General features: G+C 43.7%; 1 protein-coding gene across 1 annotated transcript in view; it reads right to left on the bottom strand.

Annotated features, from left to right (window-relative positions):
- The window catches only part of GABRP (gamma-aminobutyric acid type A receptor subunit pi), a 64,009-nt gene extending 46,122 nt beyond the window's left edge, over nucleotides 1-17,887 (bottom strand). The window contains exons 1-2 of the mRNA XM_060257960.1: nucleotides 17,736-17,887; nucleotides 3,253-3,357 (exon numbers count right to left, since the gene is read on the bottom strand). Coding sequence (XP_060113943.1) covers nucleotides 3,253-3,308 — 56 coding nt within the window. The 5' untranslated portion in view covers nucleotides 3,309-3,357; nucleotides 17,736-17,887. The remainder of the gene's footprint in view (nucleotides 1-3,252; nucleotides 3,358-17,735) is intronic.
- Nucleotides 17,888-23,249: the final 5,362 nt, after the last annotated feature.

Genomic DNA, 23,249 nt, shown 5'->3' with positions numbered 1-23,249 from the left:
AAGGCAATATGGTAAATGCTCAGGGGGAAATCCTGGCAAGATATTAGAGATGAAGGAATCATCATTCAGTGCTTGCTATATTATCAGTTTCAAGACTAAAGAAGATTATCAACGTGGAAGGTGAAGCTCGAAGAAAGGTGACTGAGTTTGAACAGTTGATTATAAAACAAAAAGACCATTTACTACAATGTACATATGTTATTACTTTAGGTAGAAACAGAAGAAGAAGAAGCTAAAAATGTATGATTAAATGGATGCAGAATTTTAGAGAGTAGATACCAATGAATCAATAGGAATAGTTATGGGAAAAGGAATTAAGTGTACAACCAACCAGGTATTAGAACTGGTAAAAATGCTTTTTAAATGGTATATAGCCCAAAGGATATTGAGAAAGTAGACAAAACCAACAAAGGAAAATACTGGAAATGTCGACATAGATGAAACCTTTTATCATATGTGGCAGACTTGTAAACAAGCAAAAATATATTGGAAGGAAATACATAGAAAATGCAGAACATATTAAAATTTAAATTCCCTATAGATGCTAATAATATACTATTAGGTATATTGTCTAAGAAATTTTGGAAGAGATATTCAACTATAGTGTGACAGCAGCTAGAATTATGCACACAGAAAAATGGAAATTAGACATCTGTCCAAGTTTAAAAGAATGGGAAAATAAACTTGCCAACTAGGCAATCATGACATTTATTTATAATTTTGTTTATAATTTTGATGTGCAAATTGCAAATTGCAAAATACTCTGAGCAATGAACAACAAAGGTAAAACACATTAAAATAAAATACATCGATAAAACATTTCCAACAGTAGAAAGTTTAAATAAAACACTTCATAGATCACTTTATCAAATTCTCAGCTGTGTCACCACTTCCTACAAACAGGGGAGAGAGAGTGCCAGCTAAGATGGCACCAGTTGCTGTCCTCAGCCAGTGGCCACTCAGAACATCTCTGCCTTATAAGCCCTGCGGAACTGCATCAGGTTCATTAACAACTTATTTGATAAACAGATCAATTTGATAAACAGATCAATAACCAAATTTGAGGAGAGATGGAGTGTGTATTATCTAAGCAGGAGACAAAATTTAGAATGAGAAACAGTTTTAAAATTGTACTTAAAATGTACTGGAATTCAGAAGCAGAATGAGAACAAGTTTTGAATATAAATATATAATGAAGTGAATTTTGAGCAGAAACGTCTTTTATTTTATTTATATGATATATAAAAGACATTCCTTTGTACTTTGATATATTAAAAGATAGCAACTATGAAGAGATGCTGCAATATGTAATATTGAATTTGTAATGATGATGAAACTAATAATGTGGTTGCAAAATAGTGTCAAGCATTGTATACCCCTTCTATATTGCTGAAGTCAGACCTTAGAATTGTTATTCCTATGCTAGAGAATTTAGATGGTAGAAATGCTACTAACCCCAAGTTAAAATGTGAGCACATCAAAGTAGCAACCCCCACCTTCTTCTTTCGCTTTTACTAACAGATGCAGGAATGTCCTCTTTGAAGATAAGACCTCCTGGGACTTGTTCCCAGGCCTAGCAAGGCCTGAACCCAGGATGCGATAGCCACAATAGAGATAAGGAACCCAGAGTGTGAATTTCACATGTGAATGTAGAATTGTTTATAGAACCTTTGATGTGCCATGTTAAAGCTTGTGTTCTTAGTGTTACAAAGTATCAGTCCCAATCTTCAGCTCGAATGAGCCACATGGATTATCAATAAACCTAACTTTGTTTCAAAACCCAAGGACTGGTTATTTTGAAATCTCATGCTTGACAAATAGATCAGTTATAAATTTTGAAATTTAAAATAGTCAATATAAAACTACTCCAACAGAAATAAGGACCATTGTATTTTATAGATCATGTCTTAAATATTATAATGAAGGGGAGTTGGGGAGAAATATTTTCTGTTTATATATTCTGTAATATATAATTATCTATAATACAGTTATCTATATATACAATAATATAATCCCTCCTCTCCGTTTTGTATTCCCTCCATACTATTACTTTTGTTTCACACACACACACAAAATTAATACAAAAACCACTGAGATGCACTGATACCAACTGTCTCCATGAATATATACAGAATACGCCATCAAAGAAGATATTAAGGAATACTCTGATTTATGCGCTACCTTCACCTACACAAGACTGGATAGTTACTTCTCAAGAGTTAATCCTTAATTGCATGGCATACCTCCTAAGAACAGAAATGAGATGTTGAGACTTTTAAGTGACTCTCTTCAAGAGGAACAACATCTTGATAATCAGGGTGGAAATGAAATTTCTTCTGTACAAGAGAATACTATCTTAACCTTATTAGCTTCTTGGGTCCTGCTTAATTGCAGATACTGTAAGCAGGGTTCCCTGTAAGCTGAGTTTTTTAGTCTCCGACTCACACAGTTTTGTCTTAGCTCAGGAAAGATGGCCCTAGAGCAAGCTAATTTATGCAGTAACCAAATCACTTGCTGACAACTTTAATGCCAGTTGCAAACAAAATAGCATCCTGAAAATGCCAGTAGTTCACAAAGTACAGTTTTTACTCACAAGTCTCCACAGCTTAGAGGGAACATTGACTGTGAGCAAGGTTTATGTCATTTTGCCTCAGCAGCAGCTAAAGCTCTAGCCTGTTCACAGGTTCTCCATACTGAGAATGTCCATTGTTTTACATTCAATGATCCTCATGTTCCAGGTACACAAAATGATAATCTTTACAGGTGTTGTGGGGAGGAGGCAATGTGATAACACTGGGTTCTAGGGTGTCAGTTATGTTTGATATTTATCGTTAAAATTTACCTTGTTATTGTTTAAATTCCATTGTTACTGCATACAGAAACAAAATCCAATAAAATTTAATTGAAAAGAAATGTTTGGTATTCTATATTGTGCCTTTCAGCAATCCTTGGGTAAGATGTGTTACCATCTTACTAATGAAAAAACAGCTGTCTCCATGAGGAAAACCCCCAGTGTTTTCCACATTCAGGAACACATTTGAAACGCCTATCTTTATATCTACCAAAGCACTTCAGGAACCTTGCCCAGAATCCTCCAACAAGCAGTGAGTCATGTTATAGCCCCCCAAAACTGTAGTTGAATTCTTTCATACTAGAAAACGCCCCTTATCTGGCCCCTTGTTCAGATAGCCAAGGCTTATTTTCTTCCATGGTTTAGCTCCAGCACAGGTAGCCTTCTATATTTCAACATACCCTTGAAATAGAAGAAAAAGCCACACGCCAATGGAGGGGTAATAACAGCAGCACATTTGTGAAGAATGTTTCACCGCTGGCTGTGATGGTTCACTTATCAATGATCTGTGAAATAAAGCAGAGAAATATTTCATCTTGAATTTTGTTTTTATTTATTTATTTATATTTATATTCCACTCTTCCCAGGCTAGATTACATAAAACACATAATTAGTCAATGAATTAAAAACAGTTAAAATAAAATTAAAACAGACAGCCATCAGCTAGAAATACAATTAATCAGGGCTGGAGTCACAGGGCAACGAGGGCTTCCAAAGACTGGACCAAATGAAGAAAGAGGCTGCAGCAAGGGAGGCCAACTTGATTGGACATCTGTTGTCTTCAGCCGAAGGCCTGGTGGAACAACTCCATTTTGCAGGCCCTGCAAAACTGTAAAAGGTCCAGCAGGGCCCTGATCCCAAGGGCCCTGCTTTCAGTAATGCTTTAAGTAAATGCAGCCATTTATAAAAACGAGTTTGGTTGTGTGTCAGAATGAAACAGGAGACCAGGGTCACCTTAGTAACTATCAAAATTTACTCCAATTTACTAACAAAATTTACTCTTATGTGAGTCAGAGCTCACCTAATCATATCTAAAGGAGATACATTTATTCTTAAATTACAAGTCAGAGCATTTTCTGTCCTGGCCCCAACCTGGTGAAACTCTCTGCCAAACAACATCTGTGCCCCTTGGGACTGGATGTTCTTCCAGGTATTCTTCCAGGTGTCTGGTTGAGGACAGCGACTGTCTTCCATTTGGCTGGCATTCCTGCTTCTCCTGTCTCTCCCATGAGGCAGTGGCATACTTTGGCAGATTCATCACCATCTGATTGGTAATGTATGGTTGTTGCATATTTGTATGATTTTAAGTTTTTATTATAATTATGTAAAGACCTGAGACCTGTACCACAGGGGAAGGCGGTCTAAAAATAAAATAAAAGGCTTTTTTATGATAAACATTCTAGATGCATAGTTCACATGAGTCCTTTTCAGACCCTGCAGTCCATGTGACCAGCAAGCCAGCAAGCACAAGTACATCTTCCTGATATGCACAGTGATTGTACTGCCTGATAGGGGCAACATGTGAATTTTCAGCTTTAGTATATGCCATGAAAAATCAGGGAACATACATGCAACATTTGCACAACATCTGTAAGGGACATTGCAAAATCAGGGTTAACATGTATTGATAACACACACGTCAGGCTCCCAAAATGCAGGATTATAATGTCTGAAAAGGGATTTACTAATGTCACCAAAGATTTAATTACCTGGTTTGGAATACAAATGTGTCATGTTCACAACATTCAGTTGTATTATAAATCAAGCATCATTTCTGTCAAAACTTCTCAGTTGCAGAATGTAAAATGTGATGCTGCACATGCACAGTTAATGTTCAGCATATCAGGTGGCCAAAGCTTTGTAGGTGTCTGCATTATTCCTCCACCCCAGTCCACCACCACCACTGTTGGACCTCCTTGAAGGCACCTGGGTTTGGGGTTTTTTGGCCACTGTGTGACACGGAGTGTTGGACTAGATGGACCACTGGCCTGATCCAACATGGCTTCTCTTATGTTCTTATGTTAACCTTTCTAATACATGCTAATACGCTCTAGTTGATTGCTAACATAAGGAGGAGTCATAGCTCTTTAAAGATTAACAGATTTTTTTGAAGTTTACGCTCCAACTGGTCTGTTTACCTTTTAGGTGTCATGAGATTGCAGTAGACTAAAGCTTCCACATGAATTTGGGACAAATATGTGAATTACAAAGCCAGCTGTGATAGCTTTTGTCAAGACATCAATTAAACTTTATTGTTGTATAAGAGACTTCAAAGCAAGCTGTGGTGTTGTGTATGCCATTAATTCATTACCACGAGGTATTGTTGTTTGGAACACAAGTAGGAATTTGCTATAGTTTAAAGTAGTTTTGTTGACTTTTCTGGGAGGGGATGTGTCTCTTGGCTTCAGTCCTTGAGGTTACACAGGATTGGGCTCATCCAAGCATGAACAATACAATCAGTTAGCCTTTGTCCAATGCAGGACTGTTCTGTGATGCCTGACTCTTCACCTTCTGCACTCCAAAATGGAACAATGCATTGGGTTAAATGTAAAAGGAAAAATGCCTTGGAGGCACAGAAGCTTTTACACAGAACCACATCATAGAACCACATCAGTTCAGTTCAGTTCAGTTTGCTTTATTACGGTCCATGACCAAATACTAGAACCACATCATATAAGCAGAAAGCTTAGTATCAGGAAGAGATGACATGCCCAATTTAGAATCCAGTATAATGTCCAGGTATGTGTGTTCAGTAGTAGGATTCTTGGTTTTATCATCAGCAAGAGGAACTCTCAATTCAGATGGCAAAGTTTGGAAAATGGCCAGGTGATAGGCACAGTTTGGGGAACCAGATGGGCCAACAAATAGAAATTCATTCAATAACGGTTGGCATAGGGGCTATTAGAACGCTCCTTTACCACAAACTCCAAAAAGGATCTAAAGGCTTCAAAGGTAGTGAAGGCCATGGAACAACTCATGAAAATGGCTTTGTCCACATACCACAGGCCATCTAGCTTAAAATTCAGCAGGCAAAAATCTGAGGGATGGATAGGAAGCAGGCAAAATGTGGACAATGTCATATTTTGCCATGAGAACCACTGGGTCACATGTTTGGATCAAACGAACTGTCTGGTCAAACAGGAGGAATAGCATCATTAACAGAAGCACCCTTAGGGTAGGAGAGGTGATGTATAAGACAGAATTCACCAGGGGCCTTCTTAGGGACAACCCTCAGTGGGGAAACCCTGAGGTTAGAGAGAGGAGGCAACATAAAGGAGCCCTCAGCACATTCCTTTGCAACCTTTCCCCTGTCTACTGCTGGAAGATCCCTGGCTGATTGTAAGTTCACGTATTCTGTGAGTGCATGCAGACCAGAAAAGGAGATATGAAAACCTGAAGCAAAGCCTTCCTGCATATCCTATTTGGATATGATGCCAACAAAGGCTCTAAAGTCTGGAAGCAAATTGGGATCTGAGCCAAATTAAAACAGGACCTATCTGCACTAGGAATATTATTTTGAATAGTTGGAAGCACTGGAATTGCCTGATCCTGCTTCCTTTCCCCTTCTGGAATTGGAAGAGGACTAGAATCCTTGAAAGGGCTGGGACCTGTTGTAAGACCAGGACAGCCCAGGATGTGAACTGAAGCAGGTGTCATTATTATTGCTGACTTTGTGTTCTAAGCAGCCACATTTCCCTTGGTTATACTCCCAGCAGACTCTGCAAGGAGTTTCATGCTTGAAGCCTGGCCTAGGCCTTGTAGGATCAGACCTGGGTCTCATATATGGATGTGGACCTACTTTTACCAGCCTGATCTTATCATTAATGAGATCACACCCAGCCACTTCACTATATGAGACCCTCTTGTGAAAAGCCTCTTCATATTCTATGGCCACTGTTTCACTGGTCATGGTGTGAGCCCTCAAAACACTAGACATGTGATTGACCAAGTGCCAGTCATACTTGGGATATGCTAAAAGCATGAACCCCATAAAGACTGCATAGCCAGACATACGATGTATACAGTTATGTTCTACAGCCACCTTGGAATTGCTTTTGTTAGAACGAAGCCCAAGCATGGTCCCATCTTCATCTTGCATTAGTAGTTAAAAAATATCCACATAATATCCATCCAAATTATGCTCCCATATTTTCCTAGGCAAGGGATGGCCAAACATGCTTAACATAAGAGCCACACGGAATAAATGTCAGATGTTTGAGAGCCACATCAGATGTTTGAGAGTCGCAAGACAGAAAGGCAGGCAGGCAAATAGATGGGAGGAGGGAGACAAAGGTGGAAAGAAAGCAACTTTAACTTTAAATGCATTCTCCAAGCTGCCAGCTGGCTTGACTCAGATAAGTGATTTAAAAGAGAGAAATGCCTTTTCCAAGTCAACCAACAGGGTGGTGAGGGCTTCGAGAGCCACACAATAAGTGTGAAAAAGCTGCATGTAGCTCCCGAGCCACACTTTGGCCACTCCTGTCCTAGGCAAATGAATGCCGGGGGGGGGGGGGGGTCTTCCACATCACTAAAGTCCAGAGAAGCGCTGTTAGTGTCTGTCAGTTCAGACCCCCATATCACTCCAAGACCTGCTTCCCCTCTCTCACACCTCCAAGGTGGCAGCCTGGGGGTTTGGGTCCCTTTTCTCCAGCAATCAATCCCCTATCACATGTGTGGAGTCCTTGTCTGAGGAAGACTCACCTGATCTGGAGCCACTACTGATAGTCTCCCACTCCCTTGCTGCTCAAGACTTGTACTGCCTGGTGTGCTTCTTTTTGCCTGGTGCACTTCTTCCTCCCCGGAATCACTGGAGGAGAAGGGCTCTGCCAGGAAATGCAGCACCTTGATTCTCCTCATGCCTGCAGGTGCCAGCTGCATTGCTGATGAAGACTGCCCACCCATTTGGTCAAGGCGCTCTGACAGGCAATTGAATGTCTGTGTAATTCCCAGCAGGTTGGCTGAATTATCAGCCATTGAGGTTGCTGCAGGGGCTTTGCTGGAGATGAAGACTATTGAAGGATTACTGTGCCTGTACCTTGCAGGCGCCTGGGGTAATTTGCTGCCAGGTTTTGTAGGAGGCGGGTCCCTAGCTAACCTTTTTGCTGGTTTTAATACAATTGTGGTGGCCATGCACTTGCCATTACCCGCTTTTTTCACAGGGGGCACTCAACTCTTAGCCTCACTGGCAGGAGCAGAGCACGTTGCCAAATGAATATGCCACAAGCTCACAACTAAACTAGAAAGATTTAAAGAGTAAATATCCTTGCTTGTGAACACTAAATTAAACTGCCTGCAGAAAATTTCACAGCTTAGTTAACGCTGACCCAATTACTGTCTGTAGCTGCAGACAACGTAAATAAAACACAGAGGAACCTAAGGCAGGCATACAACAAGCCCAGTAGATTCTCCCAGAGAATCTCTGCAGTAAAAAATGAAGTATGGAGAGGGGGCATGTTTGCAAGAACAGCAACAGAGCCAGTGCATTGTCCTCTACTGAACCAATGCCACTGGCAGTGCCAAAACCCAACAGGACTAAGGTCAAATCTGAGAATCTCTGGTAGAAACTGAGGGGGAGGCTTTCTGCACAGGCAGCAGAACCAGTGCAATGTACTAGTGGCCAGCAGCAGAACCCAACCAGTGCCAACCTACCTAGTGCTCAGCAGCAGCAACTGTGCCATTGTGGCTTCCAGCTCCACCAGCACCAGGGAACCAATTTCTCCAAGGGCCAACCCCAACCAGGTCGCGGTGCCTGGCCCCCATGGGAAACTGCCAGAGTTCAACCCCAATCCACTAATCCACCCGAAAGATGGGACCAATGGATGAAGCGACTGAACTTCTATCTCCTCTACCACGACATAGAAAATGAGTGCATGCAAAAACAGCTTTTGCTCAACCTCTGCAAAGAAGACACGCTAGTGCTGGCAGAGAGCCTGATGTCGCTGGTGCGGCTGACTGATGACACCGCCACACACAAGGCCATCACGGAGAGGCTCACTGGGCATTTCTCACCCAGGCCAACACTCACGGCCCTGCAACTAGAATACCACAAGAGGGTACAGAAGGTGGGCGAGACTGCTTCGACCTTCCTAGTGGAGCTGCGCCACCTGGCCCAAGATTGTGATTTTGCGAGCCTTGATGAAGCGCTGCTGTGCCATTTCATGGCGGGCCTCCGTGACAAGAAGATACAGACCAAACTGACGAGGCACAAGAAGCTTACGCTGGCAGACACGCCAGGCCCCAAAGCGCCAGCAGCCACGTGCCACTGACCCTATCTCAACTGAAGGGTGCACCAGCTGCGGGGAAGCCCATGAGCGCCGTTCCTGCAAGTTCCGGAACACCGTCTGCCACATGTATGGAAAAACAGGGCACCTCGCACGAGTGTGTCGGTTGAAGTTGCTGTGGCTTGGCGGAAAACCACAACAGAAAGATGGCCACCACCATGAGGTCGCGTTTGTGGAGGACATTCAGGCGCTCACCGAAGTGAGGGACCGGGTATGCCAGCTTCCCATGCCCTCCTCAGGAAAGTACAAGGTGACTGTGCTCATAGAGGGCAGGCCCTGCCAGATGGAAGTCAATTCAGGGGCGGGCCAGACAGTAATATTAGCCCGGACATTCAGGGAACTGTGCCCAGGGAGGGAAGCCCAGTTGAGCCCATCCCCCTTCATAGTCCGGGACTTTCAGAAGAGGGAGGTTGCAGTACTGGGAGTAGGAAATGTCCATGTAAAGTACGGCTAGTTTTCTGGCTGACTGCCCCTGATTGTAGTCAAGGGGGACCTGTGCAGTCTACTGGGGTGGTCCTGGTTCAAGGCCCTGGGAATCCGGGTAACTGGCATCCATCATGCGCCCGCCCCCCCCCCCGACCAATTTCCAGAGGGTGTGCGAAGAATTCCCCGCCGTTTTTGACGACAGCCTGGGTACTTACATGGGAGAACCAGTGACCCTACAACTAGACCCCAATGTGCAGCCTATTAGATTTAAGGCCCGGCAGATGCCCCTGGCATTAAAGCCCAAGATAGAGGAGGGGTTGGACTGCCTCGTGGCTCAAGGGGTACTGGAGCCGGTGGCGAACGCTAAATGGGAAACCCCCATAGTCAGTTCAGTAAAGCCCAACAGCAGCGTGCGCATTTGTGCAGATTACAAATGTACGATAAACAAGGCACTGCAAGGCCACACTTATCCAGTGCCGGTGGTGGGTCACATGTTGGCCTCGCTGGCAGGAGCTAAGATTTTTGGGAAGCTCGATTTGGCCCAGGCTTATCAGCAGCTTCCAGTAGACGCCGCCACCGCAGACACACAGACTATTGTCATACACAGGGGGGCTTTCAGGGTCAAGCGGCTGCAGTTCGGCGTCGGCATGGCCCCGGGGGTCTTCCAGAATTTAATGGACTCTCTCCTTAAAGGCATTCCCGGGGATCTTCCAGAACTTAATGGACTCTCTCCTTAAAGCCATTCTTTGATGATGTGCTGATTGCAGCAGCCACGGAGGAGGAATTCGCATCCCACCTCCGAGCAGTTTTACAACATTTCGACGGGGCAGGATTGAAGGTCAAGAGAGAGAAATGTGAACTGGGGGTGACCAGCATTGACTTCCTGGGGTACAGGGTGGATGAACAAGGGATTCACCGAGCTAGGGACAAAATCAGGGCGATATGTGATTCACCGGCCCCCAGGAACAAAGCGGAACTACAATCATTTTGGGGACTTCTCAATTTCTACCATGCCTTCCTTCCCCACAAGGTGGCAGTAGCAGAACCTCTGCACCACCTACTGGACAAAAGGGCTCTGTGGGTTTGGGGTCGCCAGCAAGCCTCGGTGTTTCAGGCAGTAAAGGACATTTTGACTTCCAACAGCTTGCTGGCACACTTTGATGAGCGGCTGCCAGTCGTCTTGGTCTGCGATGCGTCTCCATACAGGGTGGGGGCGGTCTTAGCTCATGTGCTGCCGGATGGCCGTGAAATCCCGGTGGCATACTATTCCCGAACTTTGCAAAAGCCAGAGCACAACTATGCGCAGATTGACAAGGAGGGTCTGGCTATAGTTGCAGGGGTAAAGAAATTTCATGACTATTGGTATGGCCAGCCCTTTACAATACACACAGACCACAAGCCCTTGCTAGGACCGTTTGCCCCCGACTGCCAGATACCGCAAATGCTTTCACAGCGGGTCTTGCGGTGGTCCATCTTCCTTGCAGGGTACCAGTACGGCCTGTGCTACCGACCGGGAAAGGCAATGGGCCACACGGATGCATTGAGCCGACTGCCGCTGTCTTCCATGGACCCAGATCCTGCCCCTGCTTACCAGATCATGTTGTTGGAGTCCCTTTCGGACCACCCGGTACAAGCTACAGACATTGCCTAATGCTCCAGGAAAGACAAGACACTCGCGGGTCCTGGACTGGGTGTGAAGGGGATGACCGGTGACCTGGGTGGAGTCAGAGTTCGCTGCGTTTGTATCCCACTGGGACGAATTGTCTGTACACAAGGGGTTGTTGTGGGGAAACAGGGTGGTGGTACCCCTAGTTTTAAGGCAACTGGTTCTCAATGCACTGCACGAGACACACCCCGGTATTGTGCGCATGAAGGCGCTAGCCTGCAGTTATGTCTGGTGGCCAGGGATCGATGATGCCATTGAGTCTGGGGTAGCTCGTTGCCAGCCATGCCAGGAGACTCGGCCAACTCCTCCTTAGAGCCCCAGGTCAACAGTGAGAACACACATGAAACCCCTAGTCCCACCTGCATTTAGATTTTGTGGGGTCCTTCCAGGGACAGGTATTCTTCCTGATCATAGATTCTCACTCCAAGTGGCTAGAGGTAATCCCGATAGCATCCACTTCCTGTGAGCTCCCACTGAATCCAAGGCCTGGTCATAGTTTGAGAGCTTCTATGCTGGAGACTTTAAATTCTGCCACCTCAAAAGGCTTACAGGGTGAGACAGTAAATAATTCTGAGAAGAATGGAATTCCCTTATCCCAGAAATTACAGCCTACTAAGCCCACAGATGAGGGGAAGCTTGAGCAGCAATTTGCTTGTGGAATGCCAATTACAAAACAACTATTTTCTAGAATATAACTTCAACAGTGGTTGCTGGCAAAATAGGCGCAATATGTATTCCATTAGTCAGCTTTTGAGAACAGAGCCTCACTTTGTTGATCTTGTTAAAGTTGAAAAGCTTGTGAATTTGTGGTCAGCAGTGAGAATTTTTCTCACTTTCTCTCAGCCAACCATTCCACAGATGTTGATGAGGTTCTTCACCCACGATTAGGAAACACTAGTGATAGAACACCTACTAGTTGTGGCTCGGCAGCAGTTACTTCTAAAAGAGCCCTTATTAAATCATTATGATCTTCACGATTATATCATTTCACAAAACTAAAAAAAGGACCAGTAAAATTAAAACCTGTTCCTACTACATCCAATGGAGAGGTAAGAACAATAGAGAAATCTGCTAGGAGAACAGTCAATGGTGAAAGAACAATATGGCTCAAATTTCCTCTGCAACAAGAAATATTTTCCCAAATACAGAGAACTAGCAGACTATGGATGATACTTTAAAATAATTTCAAGAAATTACTGCACCAAATGTTTAACCTATTTCTCCCAAAGAAATTAAAGCTTTTTTCTAGACGTCTATATGAAAGCAAAAGCGCAACCAACATGTGAAGGAAAATATAATTTCAACCCTTAACCTGAGAACACTGATATGCAAACTGACTAATAATGTTAATAACCAATTTGGTGTATTAACTAGAATTAGGGTAAATCTTCACAAAGCTGAGGACTTATCTAGTATGAAAAGTCAATTAACAAAAATAAATCAAATATAACAAATACAAAAATCAGATTTAGATCTCCATAAGGCAGAAAGTATAGTATCTTTGACACCATGTGATTTATTGGATCTAGAGGTGACAGAATTATCTGGACTACAGCCTCCTATTCAACCGCTCTTAAGAAAAGATCAGAATGTTGTAGTTTACTCCCAAGGGGTACTGAAACTACAACAGATTTCAACCTCAAAAAATGATCTTTATTCACATTTCTAAAACTGACTACTAGAGTCCTGGAAAGAGAAACACCTAAATTATGAATTGCCCATGTATGGTTTAAACCATACAACACCATTTTTTTTAAATGATAGTCAATATTTTTCTGTGGTTTCTTGACCAAAAAGTGACCATCAGCCACTTATGCTCCAACTAACTAAATCTCCCAGAAGCCTTTTTTGAACTTTGTAAGTTATAAACAACTGCTGGGGGGGGGGGGGGGCAGGAACATGCCTCATATTAAAAGTCATGGCAAGAATTGGTTTTGGCATTATTTCTAAAGAATATGGACAATTTTTGAAACTGTTAACCAGTCTCGATGTAAGAGATAGCTATGAACTAGCTTCATATATCAAAGGTGTTTAATGATACAGGGCACAATGAAGAGATTTTAGAAATGACTATGACAAACCAATTAGACCCTGTACCTGCTTGGTCATCTGCTACTCCTAATGAAATAAAACCTATGATCAATAGCAATAAGGCCCCTGGAGAAAGTCCCCCCCCCCCCCGATATCCTTAAGGTTTTTCCAGAATGGTGGGTACCAGTTCTTGCTCATCTATTTACACATATTGATAGAACTGGTAAGAATGGACAACATGTATTATTGTACCTATATACAAGGAGGGGGAAAGAAAAGATTTGTGTAATTACAGACCAATCTGTCTCTTTGATGTCATAGGAAAATTATATGCCAGGCATCTGCATACAAGATTGGAAGAATGACTGACTGAAAAGGCTTTATGGAATCAGGGCAAATAGAATTTAGACAGGATTGCTCAACTTTTAGATCACTATTTTCCATTACAGTTTTTAATAAATAAATATGTGCACAAACAATTCAGACAATTATTTGTTGCCTTATAGATCTCAAAATGCCATTTGATTCCGTTTTAAAGCAGCACCTCTGGATGAAATTGTGCATGCTTAGAGTAGGGAATAGGCCAGAGGTGTCAAGGCAAAGAGGGATGCATATAAATTGGTCAGTGATTTATATGGCACATGCAGGGGGTTTTTTTTGAGCAGGTACACACAGGAATGTAGTTCTAGCTGGCTTGGTGTCAGAGGGTGTGGCCTAATATGCAAATGTGTCCCTGCTGGGCTTTTTCTACAACAAAAAATAGCTGGGTACATGTGTGTTTTCTTCTCTCACTGGTGCCAAGAATAATTCCCTAACCTTTCCCTGTGCTGGTCTTATGGGGACTGTTATTCCCAGCTTCTTCTTTTTTTAAAGGTCTCCTTCTAGCATGGTTGTGTTGTAAAGTGCATACATATGTATTTTTTATTTCTGTGCAAATAAAGTATTAAGAGTTTAAACAAAAATGTGTGTAATATTTGTTCATGTCTTGCGGCTCCCAAACATTTGATGTTTGTTCTGTGTGGCTCTATGTTAAGCAAGTCTGGCCTCCCGTGGAAAAGGCAATTGGAGCGAATAAAAAGGCTCTACTCCAATATTTCATTAAAAGTTAGACTATGCCTACATGGACAGCTATCCAATTCAGTTAAAACTTCGAAAGGAGTGCACCAAGGTTATATTTTAGTACCATTACTTTTCAATCTCTATATAAATTAAATGGTGGCATCTCTTACAGGGGCATTTCTTTTTCTAGTAAGGTTTGGCAGTAAGGCCATTTCAGTCCTTCTATATGCAAATCAGAGCTCAGACACAGATTGGTCTCAGGAGATATATCAATTTAATCTATATTGTAAAGAGGAATCTACTTCAACTGTGCAAAAACAAAGATCATGGTCTTCAGCAAATGGATGAAACAACATAGGTGGACAATGGATGCCAACTTATAAGAACAGGTTATTTCCTTTAAATATCTAGAGATTATCCTTCATTAGTCAGGATTCTGGACAACACATATTGATTTAACTAGACAGAAACTTAATAAAGTACCATCTGGATTATACATATTTTATAGAACAAGAGGTGGTTCATTAGTACCCCTCACTCTAAAAGGTATAAAGGTAAAGGTAGTCCCCTGTGCAAGCACCAGTCATTTCCGACTCTGGAGTGATGTCGCACCACGATGTTTTCACGGCAGACTTTTTATAGGGTGGTTTGCCATCGCCTTCCCCAGTCATCTACACTTTCCCCCCAGCAAGCTGGGTACTCATTTTACTGACCTCAGAAGGATGGAAGGCTGAGTCAACCTTGAGCCAGCTACCTGAACCCAGCTTCCACTGGGATCAAACTCAGGTCATGAGCAGAGCTTCAACTGCAGTACTGTAGCTTTACTACTCTATGCCACTGGGCTGGTACCCCTCACTCTAGAAACATTTAAATTTAATTTACTCACTCAAATGTTGAATGGTGCTTCAATCTGGGGAAATTATACAAAATAAATTTGCACATATGATGCTGGGAATTCCTAACTCCACATCATCAGTTATGGTGAGATCAAGAACTGGCTTTGCTACCAGTATTGATAACAGTTCACAAACTTGTTATATATTTCCGGCTGAAGATCTTTTTCTCCCAAGTTTCACTTCTAGTAACAATGACATATGAAGAGATGAAAGATGTATCATGGAGATCACATGCACAGTCTTTATTGGCCAAATTAGGATTATCCAAAGAATATTTAAGGGATCTTGGTCATTTAATTGCTAGATGTTTAATTAAACAAGGATTATTGGACATAAATCCACTAGATGTTACTTAGTGCCATGAGTTCAGCCACTTTATATCTTATATCTTTTCCTACAGCTCACCGGATTTATCTTGATGATCTAATGGTCACAGAATATAGAAAGGCATTTACTAGGGTTCAGATGGATATTTTACAATTGGCAGTAGTGTAGGACTGCTACAATAATATCCCATTTGATGATCAAGTGTGCTTCTGTGACTACAAATCCATTGAAGACTTGGCTTATGTTACTTTTCGATACCCAAGATTTATAACTGCTTGGAGAAGTACTTCAGAAATATTTTATAATGTTTGCCAGGGAGGTCAGAGCAAAACAAATTAGTTGTGTTACTGGTAGATAGGGACAGATAGACTACAATGCAAATTGCAAAGTTTGCAGCATCAGTTACCAATATACAGTTAAAATTATTGAAGTAAATTATATTTATAAATAAATTTATTTTAAAAGATCCTTTTGGTAGGATTTATTATTTCATATATGATTACATGTGACCTTGGGTCAGTCACAAGTTTTCTCAGAGCTGTTCTCTCAAGAGCAGTTCTCAAAAGAGCTCTCTCAGCCCCAAACTACCTCACAGGGTGTCTATTGTGGGGAAGGGAAAAGAGACGGTAAGCCACTTTGAGACTCCAAATGAAGGATGGGTTATGAATTCAATCTCCATCTCCTCCTCCTTGTCATCATCATCATAATCAACATCATCATGGATTCTATGGCTTTAGACCTATTGACAGTGTTTTTAAAAATTTGTATTATTGTTTCATTGATCAATTTATGTGATAGTTTGTTTTGACATTGTAATTTGATATTAATATGATTGTATTTTCCCTTTTTTGTGTTTGCTATGGCTGTGCTGAAGCAATAAAGTTATCTGATCTGATCTGGCAAAAGGCTGACAGTCCAGTCTTAAACCTCTTTTGGATATACTATCTGAACCCATTTCAACCTAACTTCATGTCTAGTTTTGGAACAGACTCTATTGATGGTGGACAGACTTCCCCTATTGAATTCCTTAGACCTCTGGCAGAGCCCAATAACATTGACCTTATGCAATACCCATTAGGGATGAGCACTGAATGTACCCCACAGAGGTGGTGGTTCTACTTTTACTTGTTGGGGAGGCTACAGAAGATTTGCTACTCCACCTCAGAAGTTGTCCTGCAGGATTCTGTATGTTTCAGTCACATCACCCACACTTCCTGACAGGGACATGAGGAGAACAGGAGAGGTCATGCAAGGAATACAGAAATCAGTGTCATCCATAGGCTCAGCAGGAGATAGCCTGGCCATTTAGCCCATGGAACAGCATTCAGGGACAACATGCCAGTCTTGAAAAGTGATCTATGTCTTGGTCAAGCTGGCTCTGACATGAGTCATCTGCCAGCTGTGCCTGAGCCACTTCTCTTTCCTGCCTCATCTCCCTTGCATACTTAGCAGACTTGCAGCAATGGACAGGAATGCCCAGACAGACTGGCCTATCCTCTTCCAGCCCAGAATCAGTTAAAACAACAAGGTGACAACTTCATCTTGAATCACCTTGTGGAGGCAAAATATTTGGTTTTCATGTTGCACAGGCCTCCCTGAACAGCAGCCGTAAGAGACCAAGGCTCAGTCCTGAAAAGTATTTGAAGACGGGGAGATATCTGGCAGACTCTTCATGGAGTTTTCCAAGCCAAAAGAAGTTCAAAGGTGGTTTGCCATTGCTTGGCTGTGTGTAGCAACCCTGGACATCCTTGGACTTCCCAGCCAAGTATAAACCAGGACCGGCCCTGCTTGGTTCTAAGACCTGATGAGATCAAGCTAACCTGGGCCATCCAGGTCAGACAGCAATAGCGATACTGAATTCTTCCGTCTCTTTCTGCTTTTTTCTCCCCCCACCCTGCCATGACTCCTGTTACACCCCTCACATGCATTTCCCTTCAGTTAGCAATGAAAAATCATGACCAACATAAGCTTTCCTCTGAGTTTCTGTCATGGCATGACTTGCTCAAAGTAGAATGCTTCAGGGAAAGGGAGGGTTAGCAAGAGTACATTCAGTTCATCTTCCTCAGCTCTGTTCCTCATCAGGCAGTCCATTTGCTGACATTATAACAAAGCACTCAAATGTAAGGCTGCGAAAACAATCCTCTTGCCAAGTCAGGACCTATAACTGGACTTCTCCAACAAAGGTCCAATTAACTCACCGTCAGCCTTTGTTCTACTGCAACCGATAACCTGTAGCAGCCCCTGCTGTCTTACCTCAGTCACGTTCACTGTTTGTTTGGACACAGGGATTTTTCACTCATTCAGGCAAGCCCGTTTTCTTCACCTGACCTCAGCAGGTAGAGATTTCCCCCTTTCCTCAAAGGGACACACGGCAGGCGAAGGCTCTGTGTGGGTTTAATCAGCTTTCCCCAGGACTTTACCTGTAACATGATTCACAAGGCTCCTCCCCTCTCAGCATTGTCCCAACCCAAAACATCATTTATGTTCAAACATTTTCAGCCAGACAATTTTTCCTCAGTTACATCATCACAGACTGTTCCTGCCACCTGCCTTCAGATCTGTTCTATTCAAAGACCTCAAAACTGGCCCATTTCTATTATGGGCATTCACATGATAGGACCTCAAGACTAGAAAATAATCTCTTGTCATTGTTAGATACTAGAACCAGTGCCAGAGTTATATACAATTGCTTTTGTTTTTTATTTATAAATAAAATTTTAATTGTCTTAAAAATATACAAACATATAAAAGAAATAAAAGATAGCAACTATTACCCCAACAACCCAACAGATAACACCGGATCAGCCATTAAAACTTCCTTACAACAAATTACAAGAGACAAGCAAAGGCGGCAATGAGAAACCTACCACTCCCTCCTTCACAGCCCACATCTCCCTAGGAAAAAAAAAAATCAAACTGTGGAAGTTGGGATTTCTTGGAAGTATCTCCTATATATAATTCTCATTACGCTCACCCTGACGCCCCCCAGTACTTGCAGGGAAACCCAACTGGTGGCAGCAGGACACAGAGTGCAAAGTACCAGCCAGGCATTGCATTGCCCCCTGCTCTCTTTACTCTGTGCCATGGGATGAGCGGGGGAAAGACCTTCAGGCTCCCCTGTCCAGCCTCTCACAGAGGTGGCTCATAGGTTTCCCTTCCCCACCCCCCACCCCTGAGTGAGGGAGCTCACCCTCTTGGACATTCGCAGGGAGCCCACAGATAGAGCGGCAGAAGGGTGGGGGGAAGGGGCAGATAGGAGCATGAAGCAGAAGCCAGGCAAGAGAGACAAAATGGAGGCACATCTAAGGTTTTATTGTGCAGGAACCAGGTGGAAGCTGGAAAGTCCAGCTGGGCACAGGCTCCAGTCAGAAAGGAGAGCAGGAACAACTGACCGAGGGGGGTGTGGAATCTCCAAAAACGGAAGCCTGTCTGCTGAACCCCACCAAGAAGGCAGAGACCAAGAGCACCTGAAGGGGTTTCCAGATTGCTTGCAATTCGTCAACCCAGGCAGCTGCAGCATGAGGCTTTGTTTTGGCAAGGAAGTCTCTTAAAGGGACAGTTGCAGACCCACCTCTCCACCAGCATCTGAGCAGCTGCCAGACCACACACACCCCCTCTGCCCAGTGCCCTGCCAGGGGTGGGACCATGGCAGAGGACAGACCAATGGGGGGGGCGGGAGCATGCAGGGCCCGCAGCAACCTCCCCTTGCCTGTGTTCACTGCCCAGGTCAAGAGCCAGAGCCGCTGTCACTCTGCCTGGCTTTGAGTGAAGGGGGGGAGGCAAGTTTGGGGTGTGCAGTCGCACTTACCTGTCCATTTGCTGCTGCTGTTGAGAGGTGAACCTTCAGAGGTTAGAGACCTGTAGGGACTTGGAAACAGGAGAGATTAGCCACAGAGCAGAGACTTCGCTCTCCTCCTTCCATGTTAAAGAGCCTGCTCTGTACTGTCTTAGTGTCCTCTCTGTGCCACACCCACCACCAATGCCTCACTCTCACTAAGTCTGCATGGCAGGGAGCTCCTGGGCAGAGTCCTGTGCCACGCACCGTACCCTACCTGAAGAGTTTTGTGAGCCCGGGATGGAAGCTTTTCTAGGAGACGAGGAGAAGCGATTGGATGTGAGAGAGGGGGCTCGCCCAGTACGGGGCGTGAGGGGATTGGTTAGGCAATTATATGGCTCCCTAATGGGTTTGCACGCTCATGCAGTGGCAGCGGTGGACTTTGTTTCCTGTTTCAATGACTGCCTATGGGATATGCTAGCTTTTTCTAAGGCACAACTCTACGCCTCTGGGGGGACGTGTCAGGGCCCAAAGTTCTTAGAAAGTCAACTAAGCCAGTGCACGCGCCTGACTCCGTCCCCCCTCAAGCTGGCATAGGTCTCTCTGCTGCACTTCTGCCTGCGCTCAGGCATAGGGCTGAGGCACTGCTGCCCTGTGGTGGCAGCCTGCTCGAGTGGGCCCACACCCATGTAAGTCACTTCTGCTCCAACATAAGTGGACTTGCGCCATCATATCTCCGGCTTCTGCCAGCATGGGCCTTAGTTTGATTCCAAAGGACTTTTGCCCCCCTTCCCTTAGGATTGCACTGTAAATGCTGCTTTGAGACTTTTGAGGGTAGAAAAAAGCTGGATATAAAAACCTCTTCTTCTACTATTACATTCTAGGCCAGGGGTGCCCAAACTTGCTTAATTTAAGAGCCACACAGAATAAACAACAGACATTTGAGAGCCACAAAAGATGAACATCAGATGTTTGAGAGCTGCAAGCTGGAGGAAGGGAGGGGCAAATACAGAGGGAAGGGGCAGCTGGCTTGGCTTGGAGAAATGATTTAAAGAGAGAACTGCCTTCTCCAAGTTGGCCAACAGGGCAGTGGGGGCTTCAAGAGCCACACAACATGTATGAAAGAAGCACATGTGGCTCCTGAGCCATAGTTTGGCCACCCCTGTTCTAGGCCTTCTCCCTGCCATCCTTACCAGAGTCAAACTCTTTAAATTCATTGAAGTCAATGGGCTTAGAAGGGTGCAATGTTGCTTAAGACAGCACTGCAAGCCTCCCAGCTTGAATATCAATACTGTTTAATTGCCACACTAACTCTGCTGGTCTCCTTAACAGGGATGAGCACAAACCTAGAAAATATGGTTTGGTTCTTGGTTCGTGGCATACCTGGTTTGTGAGCCACGAACCATCATGAACTTTTAAGAGCTAAATGAACTGATTTGGTTTGTGAGGTTCATTATATGGTAGAAAACCCTCCAGCACACTAGAGAAACCAAATTCACACGGGATCTGTAGCTGGCTCTCCTCTACCTGCCCTCCAAGTTTGTTGAAGATTGGATTTACAAGGGCTGAATTATGCCCCCCCATAAGGTACTCCCATCCTCCATTGTTTCCAATGGAGGGGAGAAAACAGCAAAAAGAAAGGAAAGGAAAAAAGAAAAAAGGAGGCAACAGAAGCCCTACAGAACAGAATCAAAGTCTCAAAGAATCTCCACAGCAGAAACTGAAAATTAGGGGCATTTTTGCAAATCCAGCAGCATCAGTGCAATGTGCCCAGCAGAACCAATGCCACCATTACAGAGCAAACCCAACAGGACTAAGCTCAAACTAGAGAATATCTGCAGTAAAAACTGAAGGTAGTGGGGGGCATTTTTGCTAGCCCAGCAAAATCAGTGCAATATACTCGTGCCCAGCAGAAGCCAGTGCCATTGTGACAATGTCAGCTCAACAGAACTAATTTCTAGTAAAGAATCACAATCAAAGCAAGGGGGTCTCTGCAAACCTAGCAGAACCAGTGCAATCTACTAGCGCCCAGCAGAAGCCAGTGCCAATGTGGCAATGTCAGCTTAACAGGACTGAAGCCAAGCACAGAATCACAATCCAAGCAGGGGGTAGTGGTGGAAGCACAGCAGAACCAGTGCAATATACTAGTGCCCAGCAGAAGCCAGTGCCAATGTGGCAATGCCAGCTCAATCACAATCCAAGCAAGGATTTGCAAGCCCAGCAGAACGAGCACAATGTACCCAGAAGGCCAGTGGCACTGTAAGTGCCACTGGCATTGTAAGCTTAAAAAAACTGATCTCAAAGCACAGATTTATAAATTCAAGCAAAGTGGGGTGGGATTTTGCAAACAGTGCAAGAAAATAGGAAGGGAATACAAAGGAAGGCCAGCAAAGGGGAGGTGGTATCTCTTGAAACTGACATGACTAGTTTGAAACTGACAACAATATTTCCAAGGCTGAAGAATTCTCCCCTGCCACCTGCTTTGAGGCTTGGTGAACATTTGGAGTGGAGACAGTCTGTGAAAAAATGTATGAACCCACACAAACCTCCACGAACTGCTTCAAAGTTCATTCTGGTTGATCTGCCACAAACTTCAGTTCACGAACCACAAACTGGCCAAGATTAGTCATGAGCCGGTTCGTGCCCATCCATATTCCTTTGGTTTGTCACAAATTTACACTTCCCTCATTATTAACTGATAATAACTGCAATTGCCCTGAGACTAATGGATCACGAACTGATCTTGTTCAAATGCAAAAAAAGCTTTTCCTGCTTCTGAAAAAATATAAATAGGGACACTACGTACCTACGTAGTATATACAGTCTGATTAATTGGAAGTGTATATATGCTGCTTGATTCATTGAAACCAACCAGGTTCTATGCTGATGGGGGGCAGGAACAGAAATCAACATCTCAATGAAGCAGTCTTGATTGAGCAGTCAGGCGTTTGGTAGTTTCTGTCCTGTTTCACCACAAGGGACAAGCCCACTAGTCCTGAACATGGAGATCAGCCAACCAGTAGCCTTCTGTTTATTTGCTGTACCTGCAGTTTGTGAACACTTTTCTCCCAGAAAGCTACTCCCACACTTCCGGCTGTGAACTGTGATGAAACTCAGCCTCTTGCCAAAATTTACCTTTAAAAAAAAACCGTTTAATTTTTTTTTACCCTTCTGAGTGTATGTAGTTCATCCCTGAGTAAACTTAGATCTAGGCAGAAACTCATTGTGAGAAGCTGATTGATACTTCTAACCAGGGCTTTTTTTTGTAGGAAAAGCCCAGCAGGAACTCATTTGCATATTAGGCCACATCCCCTGGCACCAAGCCAGCTGGAACTGCATTCCTGTACGTTCCTGCTCAAAAAAAACCCCTGCTTCTAGCTTCTCTGAAATTTGTTTTTTTAAAAATTCACAAGTAAGAATGATATTGCCAGGCTGCCCTTCAGAATATATGATTCTAGGGAGGAGGGTAGATACAGGTATCCATTTTTTTCTCCCAGGGAAATACAAAGTAGCTTAAGGAAGTAGGAATAGAATCAGAGAGTTGGAAGGGATTGCCAGGGTCATCTAGTCCAACCCCTTGCACAATGCAGGAAACTAACAAATACCTCCCCCTAAGATCACAGAATCAGCATTGCTGTCAGATGGTCATCTAGCCTCTTTTTAAAACATCCAAAGGAGGAGAGTCCATTACCTCCTGAGGAAGCCTGTTCCACTGAGGAGCCGCTCTGTCAGGAAGTTCTTAACATTTAGCATGATATTCTTTTTATTGATTCTGGCCTGACTTTCTGGGTCAACAGAAAACAACTCTGCAGCATCCTCTACAGGGCCAGCATATAGGCGGCCACCTGGGGTGCCACCTGACCACATGAATGCCCTGCTGCCCCCGGTGCCCATTCTCCCCACCATGCTCGCCTTGCCACCTATCAGGAGTGCTGCG

Source organism: Heteronotia binoei, chromosome 1, assembly GCF_032191835.1.
Source record: "Heteronotia binoei isolate CCM8104 ecotype False Entrance Well chromosome 1, APGP_CSIRO_Hbin_v1, whole genome shotgun sequence".
Taxonomy (NCBI): domain Eukaryota; kingdom Metazoa; phylum Chordata; class Lepidosauria; order Squamata; family Gekkonidae; genus Heteronotia; species Heteronotia binoei.
This window is presented reverse-complemented; position numbering and strand designations above follow the sequence as displayed.